Source organism: Spinacia oleracea, chromosome 4, assembly GCF_020520425.1.
Source record: "Spinacia oleracea cultivar Varoflay chromosome 4, BTI_SOV_V1, whole genome shotgun sequence".
Taxonomy (NCBI): domain Eukaryota; kingdom Viridiplantae; phylum Streptophyta; class Magnoliopsida; order Caryophyllales; family Amaranthaceae; genus Spinacia; species Spinacia oleracea.
In genome coordinates, this window is record NC_079490.1 from 188,651,507 (window position 1) to 188,679,374 (window position 27,868).

The 27,868-nt window shown below is 37.6% G+C and overlaps 2 protein-coding genes and 1 long non-coding RNA gene across 7 annotated transcripts in view; 2 read left to right on the forward strand and 1 right to left on the reverse strand.

The window, feature by feature from the left end:
• The first annotated feature begins 867 nt into the window (after window positions 1–867).
• On the forward strand, window positions 868–2,951 carry LOC130472441 (uncharacterized). Its single transcript, XR_008932699.1, has 3 exons — window positions 868–944; window positions 1,533–1,599; window positions 2,621–2,951. It is a non-coding gene; the product is annotated as an uncharacterized lncRNA (long non-coding RNA).
• Window positions 2,952–10,854: 7,903 nt separating this feature from the next.
• LOC110782795 (phosphoglucan phosphatase LSF1, chloroplastic) lies at window positions 10,855–20,328 on the forward strand. 3 transcript variants are annotated; one of them, XM_021987047.2, is made up of 10 exons: window positions 10,855–11,311; window positions 11,434–11,540; window positions 12,336–12,795; window positions 14,166–14,234; window positions 14,324–14,445; window positions 14,841–15,056; window positions 15,491–15,596; window positions 15,735–15,847; window positions 18,239–18,383; window positions 19,748–20,328. In XM_021987047.2, the coding sequence occupies exons 1-10, from the start codon at window positions 11,045–11,047 to the stop codon at window positions 19,865–19,867; spliced, it is 1,725 nt and encodes a 574-aa protein (XP_021842739.1). In that variant the 5' UTR covers window positions 10,855–11,044; the 3' UTR covers window positions 19,868–20,328. The 3 variants fall into 3 exon arrangements, with proteins under 3 accessions (XP_021842739.1, XP_056699418.1, XP_021842740.1); XM_056843440.1 differs by having other exon boundaries at window positions 11,251–11,311; window positions 11,434–11,488; XM_021987048.2 differs by lacking the exon at window positions 10,855–11,311 and having other exon boundaries at window positions 11,434–11,530.
• Window positions 20,329–21,001: 673 nt separating this feature from the next.
• The window catches only part of LOC110782796 (protein RST1), a 38,805-nt gene continuing 31,938 nt past the window's right edge, over window positions 21,002–27,868 (reverse strand). For all 3 annotated transcript variants that reach the window (XM_056843438.1, XM_021987049.2, XM_056843439.1), the window contains 7 exons: window positions 26,399–26,581; window positions 24,191–25,084; window positions 23,823–24,098; window positions 22,289–22,942; window positions 22,038–22,179; window positions 21,825–21,943; window positions 21,002–21,460 (listed from right to left, as the gene is read on the reverse strand). In XM_056843438.1, the coding sequence (XP_056699416.1) occupies window positions 21,104–21,460; window positions 21,825–21,943; window positions 22,038–22,179; window positions 22,289–22,942; window positions 23,823–24,098; window positions 24,191–25,084; window positions 26,399–26,581 (2,625 nt within the window). In that variant the 3' untranslated portion in view covers window positions 21,002–21,103. The remainder of the gene's footprint in view (window positions 21,461–21,824; window positions 21,944–22,037; window positions 22,180–22,288; window positions 22,943–23,822; window positions 24,099–24,190; window positions 25,085–26,398; window positions 26,582–27,868) is intronic.

Sequence of the window (27,868 nt, forward strand, 5' to 3'; positions counted from 1 at the left end):
ATGCAGGAACCATTATCTGAAAACGATCACATGATTGCCAAAAGAGGCGACTAGAAGCTCGTGCTGCATCCCTTAGCGTGTTACTGGTTACAATTTTTGGGTTACGTTATCGTTTTTTTTTTTTTTTCTTCTTTTTAACAGATTCCATGCGTAAATGATAATATATGTTACAATTTATTGTCTATAAGTCTACTTCATCCTTAGAATATTGACGTGTGTGAATTATTTTTGGGTTTATATGACGTGTCATATGTGGTGATATGTCTTGATAGTAAGCGCATGGCAAGAGTAGCACATTTAAGATTAGAGTTTCGGGGACGAAACTCCTTTTAAGAGGGGTAGAGTGTGATACTAATTTATTCATTTCTTTTGTACAAAGTAGTCGTATATAGCTAACCTTAAAGTCTTAGGACGAACTTAATTCTAGTTAGGGGACCGACCTTATTTTAAGGAGTAGTAGGTGTAATATCCCTAGTTTAGTTGTTTCGAGTATCCATCATGAGAGCTAACATTAAAGTTCGAGGGCGAACTTTGTTTTTAGAGGGGGTGAATGTAATTCCCCGAAGTTTTATTATAAGTGAATCTTATGTGAGAGCTAACTGTAAAGTTCGAGGACGAACTTTGTTTTTTAGGGGGAGTAGATGTAATAGCCTGAATTTTCGAGTATTTTCTAATAAATTATTTTAGTAATTTAAACTTATTTTTACAATTAAAATAAAGGTTTACATGAGTTTTAATTAAAAGAAACAAGTAGTATATTTTAAGATTTATTTTTTGGGTTTTCTGAAATTAGTCTCCTAGTCAAACCCTAATACCCTAAGTTATATATACCCTTATACCCTCAAAAATTTCCCTACGTGACTCTCAAAGAAACAAAAACTTCATCTTTCTAAACGCTTTTCTGTCGACATCATTGTTTCACCATCTCTCGTTCTTCCATTCTGGTAAGCAATGTTTACCTTCTTCAACTTCTCTTTTATTCTCTTTTAAGAATTGTATAATTCATGATCATGGTAGTATTTTAATTGATGTAATTAATCTCCCTTGTTTTAGAACGTCCAACTGATTATACCTAAAACAAATACAAATTTGGATTTCCTTCACGATTGATCATCGTAAACGAATTTTCCACCGCCTTCATTAATCAAGGAAACATACTTTTCTCATGTTCTGTTATGTTGCCTTCGAATTCATATACGCAGCCCTTAGTGTCTGTAGATTTCCAAAACACAATTTAGGATTGGTTTACCTTGATTCTTTATTTAATGATAAACTATTAATGGAGTATTATGTCTCTAAAGTTGACTTGATTTCCTACTAGTTTCCTTGTCTCAAATTCACAGTATTGTAGTGCCACTAAGCTAAATCCATCCCCTTAATTAATTAGTCTTTTTATAAAGGTTGAGTTAATATTATGTGATCACCTTCTCGTAGTAGGTCTAACATATGCGTAAAACGCCATTATTGATTCAAAATAGTTGTTTTGGTTAGGTACTAATCGTATACTGATTTAGGCTCATTAATTTGTGTAGTCATAAACGGAGGCTACATAGGGACTATGAAAGAGAACTACTAGTTTGAAGTACGCGCATGTTCAAGGTAATTTTCAATGTCCATCGTCTTTAGGTCCCGTTAAGTAAAATATTTTGGACATATATATGTGTTATTATGTGATAGGGAGATTAAGGGTTGTGTATGTGAACTATGTGATTTGAATTTATGGGCATGTATGAAGTTAGTAATATTATGTAAATATTATTTGCACTACTACCGTTACTTTACGAAACAACATCTTTTGTTTATATTTGTTGAGATTATACGAAGTGGAGTATAGTATCAGATAACGGGAAACTAGTATGGGACTATTGTTAATATTGTTTAATGACTACGTAGCACATTACATTGAACTATTAAGTTGTGAATTGCAATATTGGAGTAAAGTGATATAATTGTGATGATAGTGAATTAAGGCTGCGTATTGGATATTTCCAATATGAGAATGTAAATTGGTTGATCTTACTGAGCTATTTGATATGATAAGCACTAGCTAAAATGTACAATCTCTTACGTGGTAATGATGGGCTAATTGTGTTGGTTGATTATATTTTTGAATCTTATTAAAATACTAACGACGTAAAGTGTAATCTTCGAGGGAATAGCCCGTAAGGGTTTGGAACAGGTTGCCCTTCTAGATGTTGTTCTATCGGTGCACTTCAGTGGAGACCCGGTAGGCTTCTAGTAGGTTTCTATTATTCTGTATTAAACTTTCTGCTTAGTCTTCCTCCTAATTCTATTGGTGCGCGGTCGCGGAGACCCATAGTTAATTAGTGAGGGGTGTGCACACTAGGGACATTCTGTACTCATCTTACTTTGGCCATTCTCAAGGGTTACGCGCGACCCTTAGCGTTCTTTTTCCCTCACTTAATTAATATTGATCTTTATGTGATAAGTTTAATAATGGAGTTATTAAATTGGTACTGGTTGTTTAATTGTCTATTTTATGTACTCAAAATGTTTTCGAACTAAAATTATTTATTTTACGGGATGGAGTTGGAATTACTCAGTTTATCTGATTTTTGGGAGTTCGTCTCTCTTGTCTCTTTTCTATTTATTTTTGCAGGTTGGTAAAGGTACTTGGCTACGAGTGAGGAGACGCTTAGAATAACCACCTAGTCAAGAGACAATTTCTATTTCAGTTTAAGTTTAAGTTGGTTTTTGTTATTCATTTTATGGGAATTGGTTGTAGTTTTTATGGGGCACCTTTTAGACCACTTAGTTAATTTTGACTTTAATGATTTTAAATTGTTTTGTTGCTTTGCATTTATTTTCTATGGAGAATAAATGTAGCAGTGACACTCCCAAGGTTTGGACGATTGTTTTATGATACAAAAACAGGGTTTTTGATTATATAAAAGGTCCAAATTTTGGGGGTGTTACACGCACCCTAGCTCAGGAGGTCACAGAGATGGTATGGGAAGTTAAACGCTTTCCTCAATTTTATGTTGATGTTAGTGATTAATAGCCATAAATGTTTTAGGGTTTCAAATAGTATTCATAAATGTCTTTAGGTGTACCATATGAATGATATTGATGTTGTTTTGTACTCTCTGTAGTGGGATAATTTTCAAATATTGAGTGTTAGTGATAAACAGGCATACATGTTTAACTAGTAAAAAATAGTACTCATGTCTGTGTGTATGAATTACTTTACCTTTTTTTCTGTTTAGGTTATGGGGCAGCTTGCTCCATTATTGCAAGATCGCCGGGGCGTATCCCGTGAAAGAGGAATGAGGTCATATCATGCTACCGATCATTTGACGATAGATGTTGATGGTGTGGCTATGCCGTTGGACAAGTCTGTCAATAAGGTGCTTACAGAGTTGGATGCCGATGACGATTCCGATGTGGAGTTGCAACCGTCTGATGGGGGGCGTGTATTTGTGGGCCCTCATGGCAGTGTGCCAGTTATGAATCCCCTAGACCCGGTCAGCCACGGTGATGTACCTTTGGTCCACACTGCTGTCAGCCACGGTGATGTACCTTTGGTCCATACTGCTGATGATGTTGGTGTAGTAGCAACTGAGCCAGAAACAAGCAAGCACCCGGTCGACCAGACACATCAGCACGGACAGGTTCAAGCTGGTGACGGGCCACCTTCAGATGGAATGTCATCGGAGAAGGTGGGACAGCTGGGTGTAGTTGAAGACAAAGAGGATGATGAAGACAATGGTGAGGAGAATGTTGAGGAGCCGGAAGAGCAGGATGGTGGCGTCAAGGATGGGGGGCCGAATAACAGGGATGAGGACGATGATGAGGGACCGGCTAATGGTCCTGTGCAAGGAACGGTTGCAGCATCGCCCTTGGAGAACATCGCTCAAGAGAACCCCTCTGAAGATAAGAACAGTGAAGAGAACACCAGTCAAGATAACCCCACTGGAGGGAAGACCACTGATGAGAATCTCCAAACTGATGACCAAGAACGACCACGGGAGAAATTGATCCTAAGGATTCCGAGAACAAACCCAAAACACGCTATCGGCAGACGCGAGTACGAATGACAAAACTTGAGAGTCACGTAGTAGCTTATGTGGAGTCATACAATCCTAAAGGGAAAGAGCAGTACGTTCTACAACTTTTACTCTGATTTGGGTTCGGCCAACCTCCTGTTTACTGTCTTATTTGAGGTACTTCATTTAATTTCTTATTTCGGTTCCCAACGCTTTGTTTTACACCGTCTGGTACTTCCAATAGGGTACCAAACAGGTATGCTTACTGCATTGGGTTGACTCCATAGTACCAAACAGGTGTACATAGTACTGCATTACAATGCATACCGGTATTTTATGGGTGAGTATGGTACCGTTATGGGTGAGTATGGTACCGCTACCGCTATTATTATGTCTCATACGAACTATGTGATGTAGACAATTAGAAAACATTTAAGTTGATTGTAATCGTTTATTTGATTTATGCAGTCGGTGAAGCTCCAGAAGCAACCACTTGCGCGTAAACTGGAACTGTAAGCGCCAGAGTCTGGAGCTATTATACACAATTTTTCCCATCAGTGTGTGTGTAGTACTTATTATGTAGGGTGGTTTTTACCTATAGTATAGTTAGGTACTAGCTTAACTACGGCGTAGTATTTATCGGCAGAGTATTCATCACCATGACGTATTTAGTTATTAGGTTTGAGTAGATTTTTCTATCCTACTTCTATGGCGTAATAGTAACAGGTAAGTTATTTGTTGTTGTTCAGACATTGCCTACCTTTAGCTCGTCGGAAATGTAATAGGTGTATTTTATAGTTTCAACCTAGGCGGCGCTGCCTTCCATGTAATATTTTGCGGATGATGCTTTTCGTATTACTAGTCTTATTCTTATTCTTCATACGTATTATTCGTCTTTATTTTGTGTTACGACAAGATGTAGTACCCCTATAACTTTAACAAATAGTCGTTCTATAACAGATACCGCAAAAACACTAACACAAATACTGTAAAACATAGCAAACACGAAGTAGGGTACCAAATTACCGAATTATACATGGTTTAGTACATAGCAAACACGAAGTAATTCAGAGTTCTGTGTCAATTATGAAAATTCAGTTTACGAAAGTATCTAAAGTAACCTTATTTAAGTTACGACATCCTGTAAACCCCAAATTGGGTTACAAATTGAATCATATGCTTACAGAGGAATGCACATATGGTAACACGCCATAATTCAGACTTATTGGATGGAAGTCAATCAACTTCAAATAACGTACCACAAAGGTAGATTTATTGGGTGGATTTCACCATGGAAATCAATTCTAATTCTTCGTAAGGTCATGACAACCGAGCAGGTCTTGAGTGAATACTGGATTACCACTGGCGCCATGTATAGAATGCGTTCCACACCCACCCTCATTGACTAAAAAACCCGGATTGGACCGCAACAAGTGTTTAGTAGTTGGTTGATAACTACGGTGATCCCCATGGGAGGTTTCGTTCACAACCTGGAAACTATGCCGGTGCTGGTTATGATTTGCAGGCATACAATGAGTCCCGGCCTCTTGATAATTTCCACCTCTGCTGCTGCTGTTACTGGTGAAGTAACGAATGGAACCAGCATTTTGGGACATTTGCGACATCTGAGATATTTGCACTCCACTCAAGTTTTGCGACATTTGCACACCATTAATGTTCTGGGACATGTGTAAACCGGATAGGTTTTGGGCAATTGGACCACCAGATATGTTTTGTGACATGGATATACCACAACGGTCTTGGGACAAAAGTACGTCACCACCCTCCGGGGTCATACGAATCCCACCCACAGACATGCGAATTTCTGTCTGTCCTGAGGGAAACAAATTTGTGGCAACAACTCCACTTACTCTTCCAGATGACTGTATACATGTCAAACGCTAATAAATACAAGATAAATGTTGTTGACGGTTAATAAACATTTAATAACATGAGTGGTACAAAAGGACACGAAAAAATCACCTGAAACTGTTGAACAGATACCCCATTGTTGTAGTTCTGCTGAGGGTATACCATAGTCCCCCTTACTTGCCCATCCATTTGAGGCGGGTAATCAGCACTATACCCCTGGAAATATCACAAACTCAAATCAATATTTGTTTAAATAGAATATCACAAACTCACAAACTCACATCAATATTTGTTTAAGTTTAATTTGTAGCGTTTGTGATTCACTCACATATTGATCATGGGATCCCCAACCAGGATGGAAGGTGTTTGGCGGCTGCACGTAGTTGTGTTGAGGAAGGCAAGTGTTCTGACAATTGCTGGTTTCTGGAAAGTCTTGTGGTACAACACTCTTGTTTTTCCTGACTTGCTTCCTTGCGGGGTTTTTATTCTCACCTGGTTGTAAAAATCTTTTTTCACGAGTCCTGTGAGCCTTTAAACCACCGCGCGGAACATGATCTTTAACCGTAACAGGGGGGTAAGTGTGGTAGTATCATCCCCAACGCTGTTTGGAGGTTTGTTAACGGAGCCTGGTGTCGTAGGACCAACAATCGCCATCCTGTTCCCCCCGGAAGTCAGTGCACCAGCTTCGTTATCACCAACTGCTAATAGAGCATCACTCTCATCAAGACGTAACACAATATTCATAATACCTTCTATGACCAAATCCAACTCGGAAAGTGATCCACGGAGGGCAGCAGGTTCCACCGCATTCATAATCCGGTCATAGCGCTTAACTTCTTCTGTTTTCTCGGGATCATGATAAGCAACCTTCACAAGAGTGTGCTTGCATTGTATATCTTTCCTCCATCGGTCAACTATATATCCAGCAGGCACATTTTCCACATCCTCCACGTCCAACACCTTAATGATGTGCCTACACATAATGCCGTGGCACTCGAAATGTTTGCAGTCACACTTTGCAAATGAGGTCTCCTTGTTGAACATCACGACGTATATACGCTTCCGGCCTGCCAAAGATATTTCCTTTCTCAAGAACTTGGACCATACCCATACTTTGTCAGACACCGTATGCTCAACCTCCACATCAGAAACTACTTTCGAAGTAATAAGTGTTACGTAACATACCCGCATACATTGGATCTGGACTTCAACGAACTTCGCATCCGTATATAGTTTCTGGAACTTCCTCTCCACAGCAAACTCTCCAACCAAAGACCGAGTAAAACGACAGCAGTTCACATCAGCAGCTTTTTCATCATTGGCCCTACTTTCCATGGCCTTGCAGTACCTAGGAGCAAACTGATATAATCTCGTATTCTTCTTCAAGTACCCGTCGAATAAACTGTTAATACTCTCAACCCTCTGAGTCGTCTGCATCCCCGCCCAAAAAATATGCTTCACATATGCAGGTATCCACATTTCTCGCTGATTATACAACCCTATACATTTAAAAAAGGTCATTTGGTAAATTAACAACAAAGGAATTGAACATGAAAGACATTCTTACCAAAGACAATGCCATATATGAAATACCTACCACATTGCACATGTAAATCAAATATTTATTGCAGTTTGGTACATAATTAAATGAAAACGTGTACCAATCCAAAATGTTATCGCGGTTTCGTATGATGTATACTTTACCATATCACGATTAGAATTAAAAGTAGTACCAAACCATGATAAATACCTACTAGCCACTTGTAGCTTTCCTTAGCCTCCTTCAGCTTGAAAGTTTCCACCACTTCAGCCCAACCTTCTTCGAATTCAACAGGGGTCAAACTGTTGTATATGACATTCTGTAGGGCAACTTTTATTTGGGGAAAATCAGTCATCGAACCCAATTTTCGGCTGAACTTCTGCATAATATGCCACATACACCAACGATGTCTGGTTTTAGGCATTGGCATTGCTATTCTAATTGCCTTCCTCATAGCCGCATCCTGGTCGCTCATAATAGCAGCGGGAGCTTTACCCCCCATACAAGACAACCATGCCCTAAAGAGCCAAACGAACGTTTCCGCGGTTTCATGAGACACTAATGCACATCCAAGCAAAATTGTTTGCCCATGGTGATTCACCCCAACAAAGTTCGAAAATGGAAACTCATACTTGTTTGTCAAGTACGTGGAGTCAAAACAAACCACATCCCCAAAATACACATACGCGGCTCTGCTACGAGCATCAACCCACATTACATCCTGCAACTTCCCTGTTTTATCAAGCCGGTGGAGATGGAATTTTTTTTGATTATCCTTTGTCATTTTATCTAAATAATTTATCATTGCAACAACATCCCCATCTCGTAGCCTCAATCGCATCCTCCTATTCAAAATATTATGCACGTCTTTCTTTGTAAAACCAATATTCTCTACACCATTCCTTCTTCCCGCTAAGTTATTGAAAATCTGAGCCACAGGTGCACCTGAATCGTGATCATTTTCAATCTGTTTCAGGATTGTCTGAGTTATTTTCCTGACCCGGAACATGGAAATATGGTTGGACTTGGTAGGAGTGGGAATGTGGTTCAAATGTTCAGTAACAACACTCTTCACAACCCATAAATTCTCTTTGGTCCGAGCCCCATATAGCATAACAGGACAACTACACTTCTTCGTCTTCCTCTTAAGAATTGGTTCCTCTGCGCAGGTAACTACCCTGCCATTCACCATCCGCCGGTATTTTGGCCTTCCATGACACTCACACCTCCAAACATAGGTCCTCAGGGAATTCGATTTGCCCGTTTCACTGTCTTTCACCCCGCTCTTATTCCCTCCCATACACACTACACCAAAACCTTGTTGCTCCCCATAGGATCGAAAATAGTTATTCAATGCTTCGCAATTAGCAAAAGACATTCCAACAGAAGGGGTCGGTAGAACGGGACCTTTGTTCCGCTTCGTAGGAGTTGTATACATATCTGCGTTAATGGTTGAAACCCCATCTCCATCACCAGGGCCGCCAATGTCTCCATCCTCCATACAAGTAGTGTTTCGCCCCACTCCCATTTCTCCGGATTCATCATAATTATCATCATTAACCTCATTCAGGTCATCATCATTTTCAATACACAATTCTTCATCTAATTCATCTCCTTCATCTAATGCTTCATCATAATCATCCACAACATCATCCTCGTCATCTTCCCAACGTTCTTCACCAACTTCTACCTCCTCAACTCCCCCATCTTCAGACTCTACACCATCACCTACCCCATCATCTTCGTCAAACCCATCATCACTACAATATTCCCCTACATCATCCAACAACTCTTCCTCCCCATCCAATTCAAGAACCTACATAATGAAATTTATTGTGTTTAATTTGGAGTATGGTACAGGCTTCCGATACCAAACCTTAAAAATGTTTACCAATGAGTTCGTGTTCCCCATTGCCTTTTTCTCTTTTAACAAAATGTTTTCCGTAATTTCACAATTTATCAATAACAATACCCTAAATTTTATTCCAATCATCGTTGAGATCCTAATTATTATCCCAATCATCTTTATCCTAATTTTTTCCCCCATATTTCGTAACCAAATTCAAACCGTAATTTCAACATCTCAAATTTATAACATGGATAATAAAAAAATTCATACCATAACTAATTCTCAGTCTCTACTCACTGAATTGAATGACCTCGTTTTAATAAATATTTCGAAATTATTTTTCCACTAATACTTGAATGCATTTATTGTATGAAAAAATGAAATATTTGGTTTATTTACAACTAATTACGGAAACTTGGAAACATACCTGGTTTAATTGCAACCTCCTTTTGCTTCCAACCACTCCTTCACCCTCCTTAGAAGTTCTCATTTCCGGCGCCTACCAATTTTTGGCCAACTTATCCACGCCTACTTCATGACAAACACCATACACAAGGTGAGCCCAGCTTCCACATTCGAGGGCTTCATTCATACGGATTTCAAAATTTTAATCAAACAAATCAGATCTGAAAGATAATTATGAAATTGGGGGAAGAAATTGGGGGAAGAAATTAAACAGAATAGAAATTAAAGTTTACGGAAAAAAAATTATGCAAATAATTTCAGAGTGATTTCCTTCAATATTGTTTAAAGAACGTCAAATTCTCAAAATGCGCCACATTTTAATTTAATTCCCACCATACCGTCCACGTCAGCATTAAAACCGGTTTTTTTTTTTTTTTTTTTTTAACGAAGCGACACTAAACCGCTATCTCAGGTAGCGGTTGACTTTATCTCTGGTTTACAATCACGTACTATTTATAAATGGTTAAAAAGAAATAAACACATTAGGTAGGATTCGAACCCATGACCTCCTGGGTAGAAACAACACACTCTATCCACTGAGCTGCAGACACAATTGATGTCACTAGAGGTTACTTCTAAATTATATTTCTATTTAAACTGTAATTCATGTTTAAAATAATTTACAATTAAGTAAACCGCCATCTGAGATAGCGGTTTTGTTTAATGCAAACCGCTATCTGATATAGCGGTTTATAACATTGAACCGCCATCTGAGATGGCGGTTTGCTTTAAAATGAAACCGCTATCTCATATGGCGGTTCAATGCTGAACCGGAAAAAAAAATTTACTTCTCTTTCTCCCTTGCTTACGTGGACGGTATGGTGGGAAATAACTTAAAAAGTAACGTATTTATGGAATTATTGGATCTTTGTGCAATATTGAAGGAAATCGCTCATAATTTCACCATTTTTGCCGCCTAAAATTTCAGCATTGACATTGGCGCAATTGGGAAAGTTTTCACTCTCTCTCTACAATTTCACCAAAATTCCATGACGCTAAGAATTAATCCCATTTCCTTTTTCTTTTCTAACTAAAATGACCCCACTTCTGATTTTAGTATTATTCTATTGCTAGTATACCATTTAAATGGTATACCTAGTATACACAAAGACTTCCTCGTTTGACAGTGGGCACACGAAACGGTTCCTGAAAATTATCAATATCGTTAACATGATCAATTCATGATCACTAGAATCAAACACCCAAACATCTCTATATCGGTATATCCTCATCTCCATCTCCATCTCCATCTCCTGCACTACATTGCATCTTCGTTGAAACATTTGAAGCTTTATCATTACAATTCCTGCAATGTCTTTGTTCAATGGTTTAATTTCTCCTTCCATTTGGGGAACTGATTTGTGCTTAAATAAAGGCATTCACCTCATAATCAACCGCCTAAATTTTCCCAAAAACTTCAACCCATCAATTTCTAGGGTTTATGCATTGTCTAACGACAATCAACCTAATTACAAGATGAATTTGAATGAGTATATGGTCACCTTAGACAAGCCTCTCGGTATTCGTTTCGCTCTTTCGCTTGACGGCAAGGTTTTCATCCACTCTCTCCTAAAAGGGGTCAGTTCTTTTAATTTGCACTCTTTTTTAATCTTTCTGGTTTGTTTTAACGAAATTGTTAACCCTTAGACCTGCATACTATATCATAACCCGTCGTTTCATTGAATGGTTTTCGCTTGCAGGGGAATGCGGAGAAATCAAGGATAATAATGGTAGGGGATACTTTGAAGAAGGCAGGTGATTCTTCTGATGGCCAGTTTATTGAGATCAAGGACATTGGTGATGCACAGTATACATTTCTTTTACTTTTCAACCTTTTGTTTTTTAATTTGTTATGATATCTTTTGGATAGTTTTTCGTTTTTGAATGGTTTGCTGTATTACACCAATTGGAAATCTTTCTGAAATGTGAATGACTTATAATGCCAATTTTTAATCAATGAATTCATCATTTGTATGGGGCATTACCATGAAATCAGAAAGTAATTGAATACCTGGCTCCAGTGGCCCTATTCATTCGGCATCATTTGGAATCTCACAGAGCATGTAAATAGTCGCCCACTCTTGTGGAAGTTGGCAAGAATAGGAAGGATAACTAGTTCATTACTAATGCATGCACGACTTGTTGTTAATATGTGAAATGAAGAGGGTTTTGAGTAGATATTGCTTTCAGCTGTGGGTGTATAATTTGTTTTGGCTTGCTGCTTTCTATTATGATCAAATAGGTTCCTCATGTATGGACTACTTTTATAGTTACTCCACCTATTAACAATCTTTCCCTTGAGTGGAGTAAGGAATTTTCTTAGGGAAGTTAGAGATAAATAGGTGAGATACTTTGTCAGTTTGCGTAACTGGGAAGTGTGTTTCTTATAACTTTATATTGTGCAACTATTAGGAGTTTGCTATTGAGAAATTTCCTCCATCACTTGCTACGTATATTTTGATATACCAATATGCCTAAAAAGCTATTCCCAGAAACAGTATAACACGTCCCATCTTGTTGGTGAACTACTGAACAACCGGGTTTAAACAATTTAGTACTTGTTCTGTTATTCATGGCTTGATTCTTGTGTGGTTTCTCTCAGGAGTATGCTCAAGGAGAGAAATGGATCTTTTAGCCTGGTTCTCGAGCGACCTTTTTCACCCTTCCCCATAGAAGAGCTGCTTTCAATGGATTACCTTGACATTCTGTTCAATAGAGGTCATGTCCCTGTAGCCACATGGAGCAAGACCCTAGTGGCTTCAGTTTTGCAGGGGTCTAATGAGAGCAGTGGAAATTCAGGATTTGTAGTCTTCTCTTCAAAGTTTCTTGTATCACGGGCATGGAAGATGCTGACTTGTCAAAATGGAAATGGCCATCCACTTGTACAAGTTAACACTTTCCCACCACCGCTTACCCATCTTGTTTGCATATCTGCGGAAGAAGATTCCACTGACGCTGAATGGGCTCATGGAAGCTTTCCATTAGGTGAATACACCAAGGCAATTGATCGTTCCAAAGGAGAAATATACTATAATCACTCTCTTGGTATGCAATACAGCAAGGTGCGGTGCTCTGCTACCTTCTTTGGTGTAACTCTTTGTCCCCCCCCCCCCCCCCTCCCCCCCCTCTTAAGTCCTCTTTTCATTTTTTGTAATATATGTAGTGCTTGTTTGGTTGGCGTTCAAGATGTTTGGCAGGAAATGGTTTCTTGAGGGAAAATTTATAAATAACCCCAATTTGGTGATCTTATCTAACTTTGTGTCAACTAAAGAATAATTGCAACTTTGGAGGTTTTTTTTTGGTTGGTTTTGTTTTTTAATTTTTTTCGTTTAAAATAAAATAATTTATTTAACGTTAAACGTAAAAAAGTCCCCCTTCCCCCAATAAATTTGGGGGCGTGGGTGGTAACTAATGGAGTTTGTGTAATAAAGAAATAGGAGAGAGAGTGTTGCAAGTTGGTTTTGTGTGGGGGTATTAAGGGGTAAAACTTTGCCAAAATAGGTCTAAAGTAGAAGTGTAACTAACAAAAAAGCGGATGCAAATGGAAAAAACCGATAGGAGTGTTATTTTCACCGTAAAAGTAAATTTATACGAGTAGTTATACATATTTATTGACAGACTATTTTGAGAATATATCCCCAAGTTGGAATTATATTGAGCTAGGAGGTTAGTCAAAATTGAAATTATATCCCTATGATTTTTTTTTTTCTGTTTTATAAGTATGAAACATTACAATATAATAATTGTCAAAATTTTATTGAACTTATACAACCAGGATTGCACTGCCCACACTTTTTTTTGAGTTAGCTTCAATCCCTATTTCTCGTGACATTTTGTTTAGAATACTTGATGTATGATATTTTACTAGTCGACTTGATGTATGATATTTTACTAGTCGACTTGATGTATGATACTTGAGTAACGTAAATTTATGATTGATAAGGAATTATTACTTCAGAGAAACTAATTTTATGTAAGCTTGAGTGATTATTACTTGGAGAAATGACTACAAAAATCAATTTTCTATAGTATACATGATGCAATTACTATGTAGTTACTTTCGTGATATTACCTGAACATAGCCGTGGAAGGATTCATCTTTCTTTTTTATACAACTCCCTTAAAATTATAATTTGTACTTTCACATCTTATTTGGTTTACCAGCCCTAATTTTTAGATTAGTCTCCTTGACTTGTCATGCCTGTAATTAGATGATTAGGTGTATTTCTGAGTACTACATTAACGACCACTACTTTGCAATGTGACAATGTCCCATAAACCATCCACTCATCCAGGCTAGATCGCCAGCAAAATTGTAGCGGGCTTCAAGCGAGGGTCCGTAGGTTCTTCAGCTATCATATGTCCATGCCTGATGTTTATGTAATAGAAGGGTTTTATTACTTATTTATTGATATGTTTGTGTTTCTGTCAGATTACTGAACAGTTATACGTAGGTTCCTGCATACAAACAGAAACCGATGTCGAGGCTCTATCAAGTTTGGTGAGTGCTATTGTGGTCATCTACATGTTAACTCTATTCTCTGTTGAAGGCATTAATGTCGTTACTGACTTATGATGAACATGTACCAGGGAATCACTGCTGTCTTAAATTTCCAGAGTCCGATTGAAGCAGAAAACTGGGGAATCAACTCTAATTCTATCAAGGAGCGTTGTCAAAAATGTAATATTCTGATGATCAATTACCCCATAAGGTGACTGGTGCTTCATTGTTGATGATTCTTTTCTTTTCTTTATCTGGCCTTAAGTTTATTACTTCTATTGCCGTAGGGTTTGCTGAATAGAAGTGGGTTAGCTCTTTTTTTCTTCAAAATTTTCTTTCAACAAACTATTAAGGTGATAAGGAATTATAATTTTATGTAAGTAATTGATTCCTGATTATTTATGGGTTCTGTATTCTGCAAATAATGAGATAAAAATTTGATTTGAGAAAGTGGATTCCCTTGAATTACGCCGATTTAGAAATACCATCACTATGTTGTGCTATCGTCTGTACATGCAAAAGGTGGATATCTTTATTTGTTATTGTTTTATTGTTATTTTTTTTATCACCTTTTTGGCATTTTTGTAATCAATTTTGATTTTGCAGGGAAGGAGACTCCTTTGATATGAGGAAGAAACTGCCTTTTTCTGTGGGACTCTTACTACGCCTGTTGAAAAAGAACCACCGGGTTTTTGTTACTTGTACTTCAGGCTTTGACCGTTCTCCAGCATGTGTCATTGCTTATCTGCACTGGATGATGGATACTTCACTGAACGCGGCTTATAATTTTGTCACTGGACTACACACTTGCAGGCCTAACAGGTGCTTCTTGATATAAAGACGTCAGTAATCAATGTATCAATAATCACCACTGTCTGTAAAGTCATCTGAAATTGGATCCCTTTCCTTGATATTTTTTATTCATAGCTCGACAATCCTCTCTTACCTGGAGGGCGATAACTCGATAAGAGATCTAAAAAGGAAAAAAGGTTATGTAATGCAAAGACACTGTCCCACAGGCATTAACTGAAATAGGGTCGACGGAGGGTGATATAGGGTAGGAGAGATAGGATCTAACTCATCTGAGGTTACTTGAGGGAATGGTTTAGCCAGCTATAATTCATTGTCTTAGGACAGTTACTCTAACCAATGACTGGCTATTTATGACATTATTTGCTGTTATAATTAATTCCTGCTTATACAGTTAGGTTAAAATGTTAGACATTTAGAGTTAATCATTGGAGATCTGAATGCAGGCCTGCAATAGCTTGGGCAACATGGGATCTCATAGCCATGGTAGATAAAGATAGACATGATAGGCCAGCAACCCATGCTGTGATATTTGTCTGGAACGGACAAGAGGTAGTTGATTCTTTTTCCAGGGTCTGTGTTATCCCTCTTGTTTGTCTCTGTAACTCCAATTTCATGTTTTATCAAATAGTCTATGGCTCTTTACATTTATTAATTACGAGTGTTTGATTAATTTGTTTTTAATGGCAGGGTGAAGATGTGTGCTTGGTCGGGGATTTCACTGGTAATTGGAAAGATCCAATTAAGGCAGTGCACAAAGGAGGCCCAAGATATGAAATTGACATTCGACTACCACAAGGGAAGTAAGTATAAGCTCATGTATGCAATATTGTATCAGTTTATGATTATAATGGAGAACGAAATAAGAAAATTAATTTTGCTTTTCTGTGCACCCTTAGTCAAATAGTCGGAGATTATTTTTGCGGGGTGCGGTTGTAATGAATCAGATATTCAGAACCAGTTGCAATTAACCGAGAGATATAAGCGATTAACCAGAATATAAGCAAGGCAAAAATGGAACAAAATTGAGTAATAAGAAAGTTGTTAAAAATTAAGGATAATGGAGAACACCAGTCAAGCATTGGAGAGGCCTGTACAATCTCTTTTTTCCTTTGGTCTCTGAAAACAGAGAATCACATCCCAAAATCAACATGACTCTCTTTCTCTCCTCTCTTCCCCCTTTTATTACATTCTCATTACAGTTTCTTACACCTTTCTAACCAACTATCTGGTAATCTGGTAGCATATATTCTCCTTAATGGGATGATGGTGTCTGCCCACAGTACCCTTTTCCTTTCGCCTGAGTCAGCAAAACAGGTGGCCTTGTAGGTTTCATTGTTGTTTCGACCTAATACTCCGATGGCCCGATTGATATTTCATTATTCAATATGGGAATGGAAATCCTTATTGCATACGGGGCTTGGAAGTTAGTCATGGTGGGTCAAGGAGACCGCAAAGCCACGATAGAAATAAGAGGAGATAGAGAAGTGAATTTAAATTTACAGTCTTGAATATTTGATATACTTGGACAAATGTATCACATCTAGATTACTATCAGATCCATGGTTTAGATTGACCCTAATCTGAAATTAGATCGCCAATTGGGAAAAGAAAGGATTAAAGCATAAGGCTTTTGTTTGCTGGATAATTTCGAGTCGACGTATGTGATTGCTGAAGGCTTATCACGTGAATGTTCTTATTTTTTTCCAGTTAAATCCAAATTAAATGAAAGGAAAAATCCATAAATACTCCCTCCGCTTTTTGGGTTCTTCCTTTCCGTTTTGAGTTGTTTTTTGGTGTGTTCTACGGTTCTACCTACTTCTACTTTATTCTATTTTGGTATACACCTTTTACCACCTTCAGCAAGTCTATTTTGGTATACACCTTTTACCACCTTCAGCAAGTCTTGTGTTGACACGTTCACACGAGAGTGATAGCGCGCAGCGGAATGGGGTCAAACACAACTTCTCAAGTTCCAGGCCTTTGGACTTCAATTCTTTACTCCAAATTTTTAAAACAAAATTTCCCACGATAGTCTAGCCATTAATGGAAAGTCAACAGTCTCAACACCTCACTGATAAGGAGCTTCAAGGCCAGACCAGATGAAGCAGGGTCTTGGTTTCGAGCATCAAAACACAGGGGATACAGATCTCTTCTTCGATACACTGTCAGTCGAGGTAAAAAGACTCACCAGTGCAGAGCTTGATAGACTTCTGAAGCCAGGCATCAAGGATGACAGCGCCCATCATTGCCGAAGCCGAAATTTCAGTGTTGACTACTACCCACCTTGAGGATAAGGTTGAAGTTTGGGGGCTGGTAATGCTATGAACTGGTGTATGGGTAGGGGCACTTCAGAAAGTAGCTTCATAAGTTAGTATGGGTATCTTGGTGAATGAGTTAGGGGGTTACTTAGGGAAGAAGTACTACAGGGCATTATGTTGAATATCTATGAGTATTGTGTTGAGCTTTTAAGAGTTCACTTGAGAGAGAATCAAGCCTCTCGAAAGCTTGAATATCATTACAGCCTCTCAAAAGCTTTTAAGAGTTCACTCGGGAGAGAATCATCTTCTTCTTCCTATTTTCTGCAGTTATTGATGTTTAAGCTATGTTAAATCATTGCAGGTTTCTGCCATTTGGATATCTTCTTTTGAATATACTTTTAAATTAAAATCTTGGCATATTTATGTCCAATGTTTGGAGGATCTTATAGCTCTTGACCCAGTTCCGTGTTCCAATTTTTAATCTTCCTCCACCAATACGAAGGAGAATCCTAATCCAGTCAGCCTTTGTTTAGAATATAAATATGTATGGTCACAAACACATGTCTGAGTCAAAATGTGTCCAAATAGATTAAATTTTGGCCCAAAAACGGGTATCCGGACAATTGTTTCTCTTTAAATTAGAACAAGTTTGTACGTAACTTGTTGAACTTATTGTCATCCTTACCCTTGGTTCTGTGACTTAGCTCTTTAGTTTTTTCTTAGTTAATCCTGATTGCTGAGATCCTGGTGTCAAAGAAATTATGATCGAGAGCAGAGGCATTAGAGCGCTGGATGTGAAGGCTTTTGAAGTTTCCACCCTTCTTTCCTTTTCTTCTCTTTTTTCTAGGTTTTTGAGGTTGATTTATATTTCAGTAAACATTTTGACCTGTACTACATGGCTGTGGCCCATTTGAATCTGTTCACTGCCTTCAGGTACTACTACAAGTACATTGTTAATGGCCAGTGGAGGCACTCGACGACCTCACCAACAGAAAGAGATGATAGTGGGAATGTTAATAATATTATTATAATTGGTGATACAGCCAGTGTGAGGCCATCTGTTCAGCAACACAAAAAGGTTACTCTTTTTCTCATGTCTTCTGAGTATGTGTGTTGTTTTATGTGGATCCAAATACTATGTCATAATCATTTTTTTTAGACATGTTTCGTTTTTCACTGCTTCTTGCTACTTCCTTGAACAACAATGACATTGGTCCTAGAGCTTTGAATTTCTCTAGTTTACTTATAGAACTTCAGTTATACGTTTGCATAAAAGAATCTAACAACCTCTCTGCAATTGCAGGGGTAAGGTTGCGTACACCCGAACCCCCCTTACCCCGCTTCTTGCGGGAGCCTCTTTGGGGCAATGGGGTAATGATAATGATAATGAATGATTGATGTTTGTTCCTATTTTGTGGTGGGCGAGGGGCATATTTATACCAGATGATATAGCACTTTTCATAGACTGAATTATTTCTAGTTCTCTTTGCATCAGATATTTTGCTAACCATAATTCGAGCATAAAATTTAATGGGGGTACTTGTTTGGAGGTAATATAGAATTTGGAATGACAATAAGAAGCAAATTTCTTTATTTCCTATATTTCCTATGTTTGTTTTGTGAGATAGATTTTTCTTTTTTGGTGAGTTTGTGATTTAGAATAGATCGCTCCCTTTACCAAAGGGAACCAAAGGGAACCAAAGGGGAAGGAAGGTACCAAAGGATGAGAATAGAGGCAACAACCTTCTTGACCAAATTGCCATTAATTAACAAGAGGGTTCTAATGATTGTCATTTTGGTACATCATCTCTTTGTTCTCAATATTTTTCTTCTTCATATTTTACAAACCAGACTAGGGAATGGAACATTTAAGTGAATTTCTAATAACCCAACCAGCAATTTATTTTTAATCCCCAAATTCCCATTTTCATGTACTGCTGGATGAAAGTTACGGCATAGTTTGGAGGACTGGTCCTTGTTTTTTAGAAAATCATTGCCACACTAAAACTATACGCTATTCAAGCTGTCAAGCCCTTTTCAATGGTAACTATGAAGACATAGGATATAGTAATAGGCTGAAATAAATTTTGAGAAAGAGATAAAATGTATCACTGGACTTCTTTACTTTTATGTTCTCTTTTCATTTTTTTTAATTTGCTTTAAGCCTGATTTTTTTTTTTTTTTTCTTTCTGTTTTACTTACCTGTTACTATTGGTGTCCGTATCATCAAATCTATTAGTTATGTTCTGCATGCAAAGTTTATATTGTTGAAGAAGTTTTAGCATTTGATGACAGGAAGAAAGCTGTTGGTATCTTCTGGTCCAGTTTTCTGCTAATTTTTTTTTTATATTTTTAACTACATGTATTCCTAAGAATATCTTTATTGTGGAACACATTATAAAGGAGCTAAAATGCAGCAAGTAACGTTGTTTATACATACAGGACGCTAACATAGTGAAGGTCATCGAAAGACAGCTGACAGAAAATGAGCGCTTTATGCTGGCAAAAGCAGCCCGCTGCATTGCTTTCTCTATATGTCCAATAAGATTAGTGCCCAAGTAGTTATACTTATGACGCTACAAAGGACAGATTTACGTGCCCCTTACACAAGATTTTAAGAGGATTCTTCTAGAACGAAATGTGAAGTCTGTTGAGTGTCTGGAGTGTATTCAACAATCTGAAAGAGTAGCTGCACATTTGCGGGAATTCGTTTTTATGTATGTGTATAAACTTGTAAGATACGCGACAGTGTAAACTTATGGCAAGAGTCAGATGTCTCTGTGCAGGCAGGCAACTGGATGTTTGGAGATTTTGAGTTGAGCTATTGAAGCCAATTGTATGTAAAGAGGTATAAACACAAAGAATCCTGGTTAGATAAGAGACTAATTTAGCATGTCCCAGTACATAGGATTCACAAATTCTTATTTACAAGTGGTGTACAACAAATGTTGTTCACTGGAGTAAAAGTTGACTCAAAATGCTTAAAAGTTACATTTATATATGTAAAAGTTATCTATTTTTTAGTGATAATTTTTTTCATTTGAATAAAAAATATTTCTTAAAAATTATTAATAATGTAGAACATTAATCAATAACCCTTTAAAATGTTTATCTATACTATTTTTTTTTTTTAGTAATATAAAAGTTATAAAAAACTAGATTAAAGTTACAAAAAACTGCATAAAAGTTATCTTGGTGTACATTAATTAAGTACACATTATGCACGTAAGACCTTTTGGATAGGATTTAAGTAATTTATCTAATACTCTAAGGAGTGGTGCACGGTGCTCTCAATCCTCCCTCTATTTAGTTGATTTCATAATAATAATACAAAGTCTTTGGGCGGCCGTAGAAAATGCAGGGGCAGGAAGATTTCCAGGTAAACAACCACCGACACTGGACTGCTACTGGTGTTACCAGTTCTATAGCAATATCAAAATTTAAAATAAAATAAAAAGTTAAAAAAATCTAGAGCTCATATCCAATCCTACATGGATGGTACCATGAAAATTAGTTTTTATACCAACACGGTTAGGGAATTAATTTTGATTTTAACCACTTCTAAGGAATTCGTTCAATGTCCTTATGCGTAGGTTCTTTCTTTGTACTGAGATTGACTTGGATACAATTTAATCCATAAAATCTCAAATTTTAAAAGCCCTAATATATTCACATGTAATATATTTTGTCGATCTATATCCATAAAAGAATATATTAAACATTGAATGTTCAAATAATTTTTTTTAAAAAATCACATAGATAGTGTTAAAATCATGTCACTGAAGAAGTCATCATTCATCACATAACCATGTTTGCCAGCATAAGCTGATTTTTCAAAGGCAAAAACTCTTTTAAATTATGGCACGCATCCAAGAGCACCTGCATGAGCAAGTTGGACATTTCAGCTTCAGTTGGGTCAATGTCTAAATCGGGTGTATGACCATCACACGTAAGGGTCTTAACCCAGTTGTAGATACGCACAGTCAATGTCCATAGGCATGAAACCGCAGCATCAGCAACCCCTCTCCACTTGGTACTTGAAAGAAGAGAGGAAAGAGTGACTGGGAGGTCAACTAGCACAACTTGTGGATCTAGAACAAGGAATGGCATATATTTGCAGAAGCAACCACAGAGCAGACCAAGAAACTGCAGTGCCTGAGGGGACATACATACAATGCCTGTCATTAGTCAAATGAAATCAAAGGCGAGCAAACCAGGAGACAAGTGTATACATTCGCTACTTTATTTTCAAGTTACACCATGCGAGGCTGCAAGAGCTGAATCTATGCAGAAGCATCTACGCATTTTGGTAGTATGCGCAGAACTAGTTCCCACAGGTTTAGTACAACACAAATAAAACCCTAGAAGCATCATATGAATTTTTTTTCATTGAAATACATGGAGATTTGTCCTAAATTTTATAAACAAAACAATGACCAATGTCAGAAATGCAAAAGTACAAAAAGAAAATCCAGAAATAAAGTGAGGAATTATCTGTTTAAGTAAAAACTTGGCATACCATTGATGGAAATTTTGTCATACAGCTGATTTCCAGAACACTAATAAGCCATTGCCTCTTCATACTTCCTTCTGCAGATTGTAGCGCTGCGGTAACTTCGACAAAGAACTTCCACATGCCTGTGAACATCCAGGGTTGAGCAATGGTCTTTCATTGATGAAGACAAAATTAAGAATGTTGCTTAGCAGAAAAAAGCACATAACTTTATCTAACCTTGTGATTGGGTGTTAAACATGTGAGACTTTAGGTTTGCAAGCTCAGTCAGTGGAAGGGAACCAAGTTTTACAAGCTGGCTTATCGCTAGCATCTTTTTAAGCATTGCTCCAGAATCCTCATCTCTATCGACAGTTGAAATCTGAAGCATGAAAATTCTTAATTGTAGTGACTGGAAGCAAGTTAAAAAAGAAGGCTGAATTCCCCAAGAAAAACATGAAACTATTATAGGATCCAGTAGGAGAATATACCCGCAAAAGATCCATCAACCATACTCTTTTAGAGTTGCCCAAGCATACGATTGATTCGTTCCATTCCAAGCTGAGCATCAATTCTTGTTTTGAGAAAGCAGCGGTAGGTTGTGCCGGCAACAATCCAAAAAGAATCTCCATGCACCTCTCCATCCCGGAAAGGTATTCAGAAGTATCAAGAGAAGCTTCATTTAAACAATTTGAGAGTCCTTTCCAGCAGGAGAGCTGCAAAAACCTTTTCTGCTGAATATTATAATTTTGGTATGAAGAAACTGGAGATGACAAGAACTCATAGATGTCTTCCAGTAACAGTTTAGTTCTTGAACTTGAGAAAATTCTCGTCAGGTCCAATAGCCGGAAGAGCAGGCAGGACTGTGTAATTAGATCAAGTGTCCTGAACCTGAACAAGCTAGTCAATTCATCAAGCAAAGAAAGGAGTTGATCAAATTTATTCGAATGGGCTAGCGAGAAAAGCACACATTCTTTGCGCAAGCTTCTCTTCTTTGAAAATGAATCTTTGGGTAGGAACTCAGCAATATGAGCCTCATATTTCATACAGCGCCTGATAACTGCTCCCCAATCAAGCTTAGGCAATCTGGGGGCACTAGAAAGACACTTTAGAACAGCAGCAATTGTGTTGACATGTGAGGGATTCTAGAGAAAAAAATAGAAAATACTGTCAGCAAATGAGCATATTAAAATTTCAAATTTCAAAGCACTGTTATAAATTAGAAGTGTAAGACACACACGGATACACATATTCAACTGATTCAGCAACGATCTTTCCAAATCTCGAATGAAAAGAGCATATATTTATTTTTGCAGACTTGCAGCTCCTGAGTCAAGCAGAATATAAGCTTACTGCATACTGGTCCAACCAATGAACATTGAGAAATTGGATTTTAATTGCCAAACTATAATCTGAATTCTAATATTGAGCATCATTGATCCCCATTTTCAGGGGTGTTGCAAAAAACAATCTCACACTTCTACTACAAAATGATTACCAAGTCTTCTCCTCAAAATATATGTTATTAACTTTTCATAGAATCCTTAACTTTTTTATGATTTCATTACCTGAGAACGTGAGAAGTATTTCAAACTTTGGAAGTACATATTATGGATAAGAAAAAGAAGAACGAAATGATAACTCACCAAGATACATATATTTTATTTTTCTATGTTCTCTTTAAGTAGAAAAATGGAACAACACGAAAAATGCCATTCAACTATATAGTCAAGATTACTGATTCTTTTCCAGCAATACCAAAATGGTTCTAAAGAAAAATAAATAGTAACTCCAATGAGAAGATCCCTTTAATAAGTTTGGGTTACTTTTAGCAAACCTCCAACATTGGTGCATTGGTAACAAATTTTCTTGTTGGGATTATAATGCTTTATTCAGATACGATTTCCTAAAAAACTTAATTTAAATATATGCTGGACAAAAACAAACTAGAACACAATTTTAAAAGATATGCACAAGACCTCCCAAACCAGGAAATAATGCAAAAAGCTGCATCAAGTGACCTACTCTGGAATAGTCTAATTGCATCATCCATGTAGAGAGCTTCAGAATAGCTGCATCCTTGGAAAAGTTTTGATCAATAGGCATAGAGCTTGCAATTTCATCCCTGTGTACTTTTGAACAGAGATGCTGATGAAGAAATGCAATTGCCCATGATGCATATGCTTGCAGTTGGCTGTCAGAAGAATCTTGTGCGACAAGAAACATATCTTGTATTAAAGCTAACAGATAGTCTGCAAAGCAAGAACTTGACAATAGAGGAGCATTGATGTTGGAAAGTTCCTAAGATAAATGGGGAAAATTTGTATCAGGAAAAGAAAATAAATAAAATGAGAATGAAATATTTGGTTATTTACTTTATCAACCACCCATACCTTTTCCTCAGAAAAAGTGATGGGAATAATTTCAGAACGGTGATGAGGTGTACATCCTGTATCAGCACCCATCGCATTTACAACTCCTAGGAAAGCACCAAGATGAACAAGATGTGGATAGGTATCAGAGTATATTTTTTTAAATAAGCCAAGCAAGTTTTTAACTTGCTGAACATCCAATGAGACTAATCCATCGTCTAAAATACAAGCAAGTAGAGATCCTGCACCAACACATGATGCCATCAGCTGATTGTGATGGAATATGTTAGATGTTTTCTGCAATTGAAGCTTTGAAATGAGGTCCTCATAGCAAAAAAGTAAATCAGTTAACTCATTATCAGACATCTTTTCCACTCTCCGACAAACTGAAGCAACAATTGGAAGCACTAGGCATGCCCCAGTAGACAATAACATATTTGAACTTTGGCAGCCAGTAGAAGATTCAATAAGTAGAGAGTCCGCTTGTGTCATCCAAGATGTGAGCAGAAATTTTATGTCGCAAATAGCATTGTATGATCCGGCTCTGGAAAGTGCACTAGCAGTCATTCCCAAACCCATGATAACTCCGGTAACACCCCATACATCATCCCGCACATCCTCATCTCTTTTAACCATCACTTCAGATGTTGCCTTAGTATTATCATCCTCTAAACCAGGAGGCTTATATTCAGAAAGGCTGACCAGAAGATCAGACGGAATTTTAGTAAGTTGCCATATTGTCAAAGATAAAGTCCTGACAATCTTTCCAAGGACAGATTTCTCCTGCAGAACAAAGCTGCCCTGATCCAATGCATTATCAGTACTAACGTCTCTGGTAAGAAGGTCTTTACATGAATATCCCAAGCCAACACCACAAGCTCCTTTAACAAGGATATTTCTGCTGTCACTTGCCACCTAACAAAGGAGAAAGATAAAAAATACCACTAAATGGATTCATAACATCCAACATACCCATTTAAAAATCATAAAACTAATATACACTGGTACCACATAAATAGTCAATTGGCTACTTTAAAAAAAAAAAAATCAATTGGCTACTTCAAAAAAAAAAGAAGCAAACTCAACAGATAAGTCAAACATTTCTCAATGTTAGAATTCGTTATTGTGAAATTTCCCATTGTTACTCAGAAAAAACAAAGCAAATTTGTTATTGTGAAATATAAGGCTGTAGATTTTCTTTTCTCCAAAAAAAAGAGGAAAAAAGCTGCAGATGTTCAATTACAACATTCATTTCCTATTGGTAGGAGAAAAACAAAGACCAGTTGTATCTGTAGAGATTGAAAAAGATCAAATCTTTTGACAAACGCCATATAATTTTCAGCCATTCAATTCCATCGGCACATTTACAGAATTTTTTAAATCAAGAGAGAGTGGCCAGAGATTTTTTTTTAACGCACTTGAGAGCAAGAGAGAGATTGGCCTGGCCAGGCCCAAAAAGAAAATATAGTGTTCAGAGAGAGCAGTGTCAATATCAAAGCACTGCCAGAGATGGAACAACTGATTTCCATGTTCCGCCCAATTTCAGTAAAGCCCAACATCTTGGCATCCGAGCAAAGGGGAAGGAGCAGGGGCACCAGAGAAGTGGAGGGGAGGGAGGGGAAGGGAGGCTGAGTAGTAGAGGTGAGGGAAGAGGGAAGGAAATTAGGGGCTGGAGCAGTTGGAGGGGACAGGTGGCCAAGGAAGAGAAAAACAAGGGTAAAAAATGTGAGGGGATTAGGGTTGAGCAAAGCAAGACAGTGGAACTTCCAGGTCCAGGCTACTAGCAATCATACCACTAGCTGGATTGGGCAGGGTCAACAAGAAGGGTGAGGGGGCATGTCAAGGGTAGTGACTAGTGACTGTAAAGGGAGGAGGAAGCTGAACAATATCTGGGTTTTCTCATTTGTGTTTTCTTTTTGGCGTTTGTACAAAAAGTTGTTCAATTCCATGAGAAGGAATGCTCCAGAGTCCAGGTTCAGTCATATGACTCATATCCTACCTAAACAATAACAAAAGATTCTTGAGGAACGTCTCTAGGAACACTTCAGGACCTGATTCTAAGTTTATTACAAGGTTAACCTGGTAGTCTTACTTCATGCATAGCATGACCAGATCAAGGAATTAACTGCACTGAAACTCAGAAATGTCAACACAAAAGCACAATCATTCCAACAGGGGGTTGAAACTTGAAAATGAGGTGGTGAAGATATAGTAGCATGAAAAATATACCTCAATAAGCCCATTCACACATTCGAGTTTCTGTTGACGATCAGTTGAATGCAGACAAGTTGAAATCACACCAATAGAAATTGCAGCTGACCACTGGAGATGCTCATGTTCATACTGGAAAAGCCAGTTCAACAGGAACTTTGAAGCCATGACTTTAACAGGATGAACAGACGCTGGCAAGATCTAAAAAAGTTCCCAGAAGTTAAGATGGAACATCGGGTATTCAACGTATTCTTATTATCATCAGTATTTGAAGAATGCGGATAAAGATGTTGATAAATTACATAGACTGACGAAAACAGTAAACAAGAAGCATGCATGAGCCAGAAACAACAGAAAAGAAAACATCATGACCAAATTCAGAAAAAGTAGTGTAAGAGTTAACAGGTTTGATTAAATACATCGGGAATATTGGAGGCTTTATTTATTTACATACTTTATTTCACAATATTAAATATTTTTCTTTGCGCTAAAAATAAAACAATGTCCATACAGTAAGTTTTTCATTTATACAATTGTTTTCCCTTTATCACAATTTAATGTACTATCTCCATCTCATATTAGGTGGGATTTGAAAGAGAAAAAATAAGCGACAGTGGGTAGAGAGAGAAAAACTAAGATGGTATGTGGGATTGGAGAGAGAAAAGGAAGGAAAATGTGAGATGAACTGGCTAATTTGAGCAGAAATTACTGGTAGAAAACTAGAAATTATATTAATTTGCTAGAAAGATGATGAACACAAAATGGGATATAAAAGGTAGTGACTTGAGGCCACCAATCTCTAGGTTTAGTGACTTGAGGTCACCACTCTCCAAAGCCTAAACTTTACCAATTTCTCAACATACCTTCTAAACCTAGTGTTCCCTTATTTATAGTCTCTCTACTCTAACCACCTAATTTGTCTTCTAGCATTAATACTACTTGCACTACCCATTATAACCTTTACTATTTAGTTCATTACAATACCGACCCCCTAAACTTCCACCTTGTCCTCAAGGTGGGTAGTAATTCACAATGAATTGCCAGCCGTGGTAGTAATCATTTTTATCGTTCCCAGGTCTAATGCCTGGCTTCCACTGCCGCTCAAGGTCTTGGTTGATGAGGTCTCTTGGTGACTTTGGTGGCAAGGTGAAATGAACATGAAAATCGTGGAAAGTAGTCATGAAGTGAGTGAGGTCTGGTTTTGAAGGTAGCTTGAACTGATTATAGGTTGAGAACGTGGGTCTTGAGTGAGAGCAGTCAACATGGAATTGGGGGAACGGGTGGGATCAGGATGGTTGGGTTTAGAATTAGCATGTGTGGGCTGTAATACTCCTCTTTCGAATGGGTTGTAAGTGAGAGGGTTGGGGAAGTCAGAAGGCTTTTCTTTTAAATATGGGTTGAGTAAAATGGGTTTAGAAATAGGTGGGAAGAGATGGGCTTTGAATTTATCATTGATAACATGGGCCAATACAGTACAGGCCTTGATAG

Excerpts from the sequence above, each read along its gene's own strand:
- LOC110782795 (XM_021987047.2), top strand. The coding sequence starts at position 11,045 with ATGTCTTTGTTCAATGGTTTAATTTCTCCTTCCATTTGGGGAACTGAT. Across the intron at positions 14,446-14,840 it reads ATGATCAATTACCCCATAAG|GGAAGGAGACTCCTTTGATA; the intron begins GTGACTGGTGCT and ends TTGATTTTGCAG. Across the intron at positions 15,848-18,238 it reads ATTCGACTACCACAAGGGAA|GTACTACTACAAGTACATTG; the intron begins GTAAGTATAAGC and ends CACTGCCTTCAG.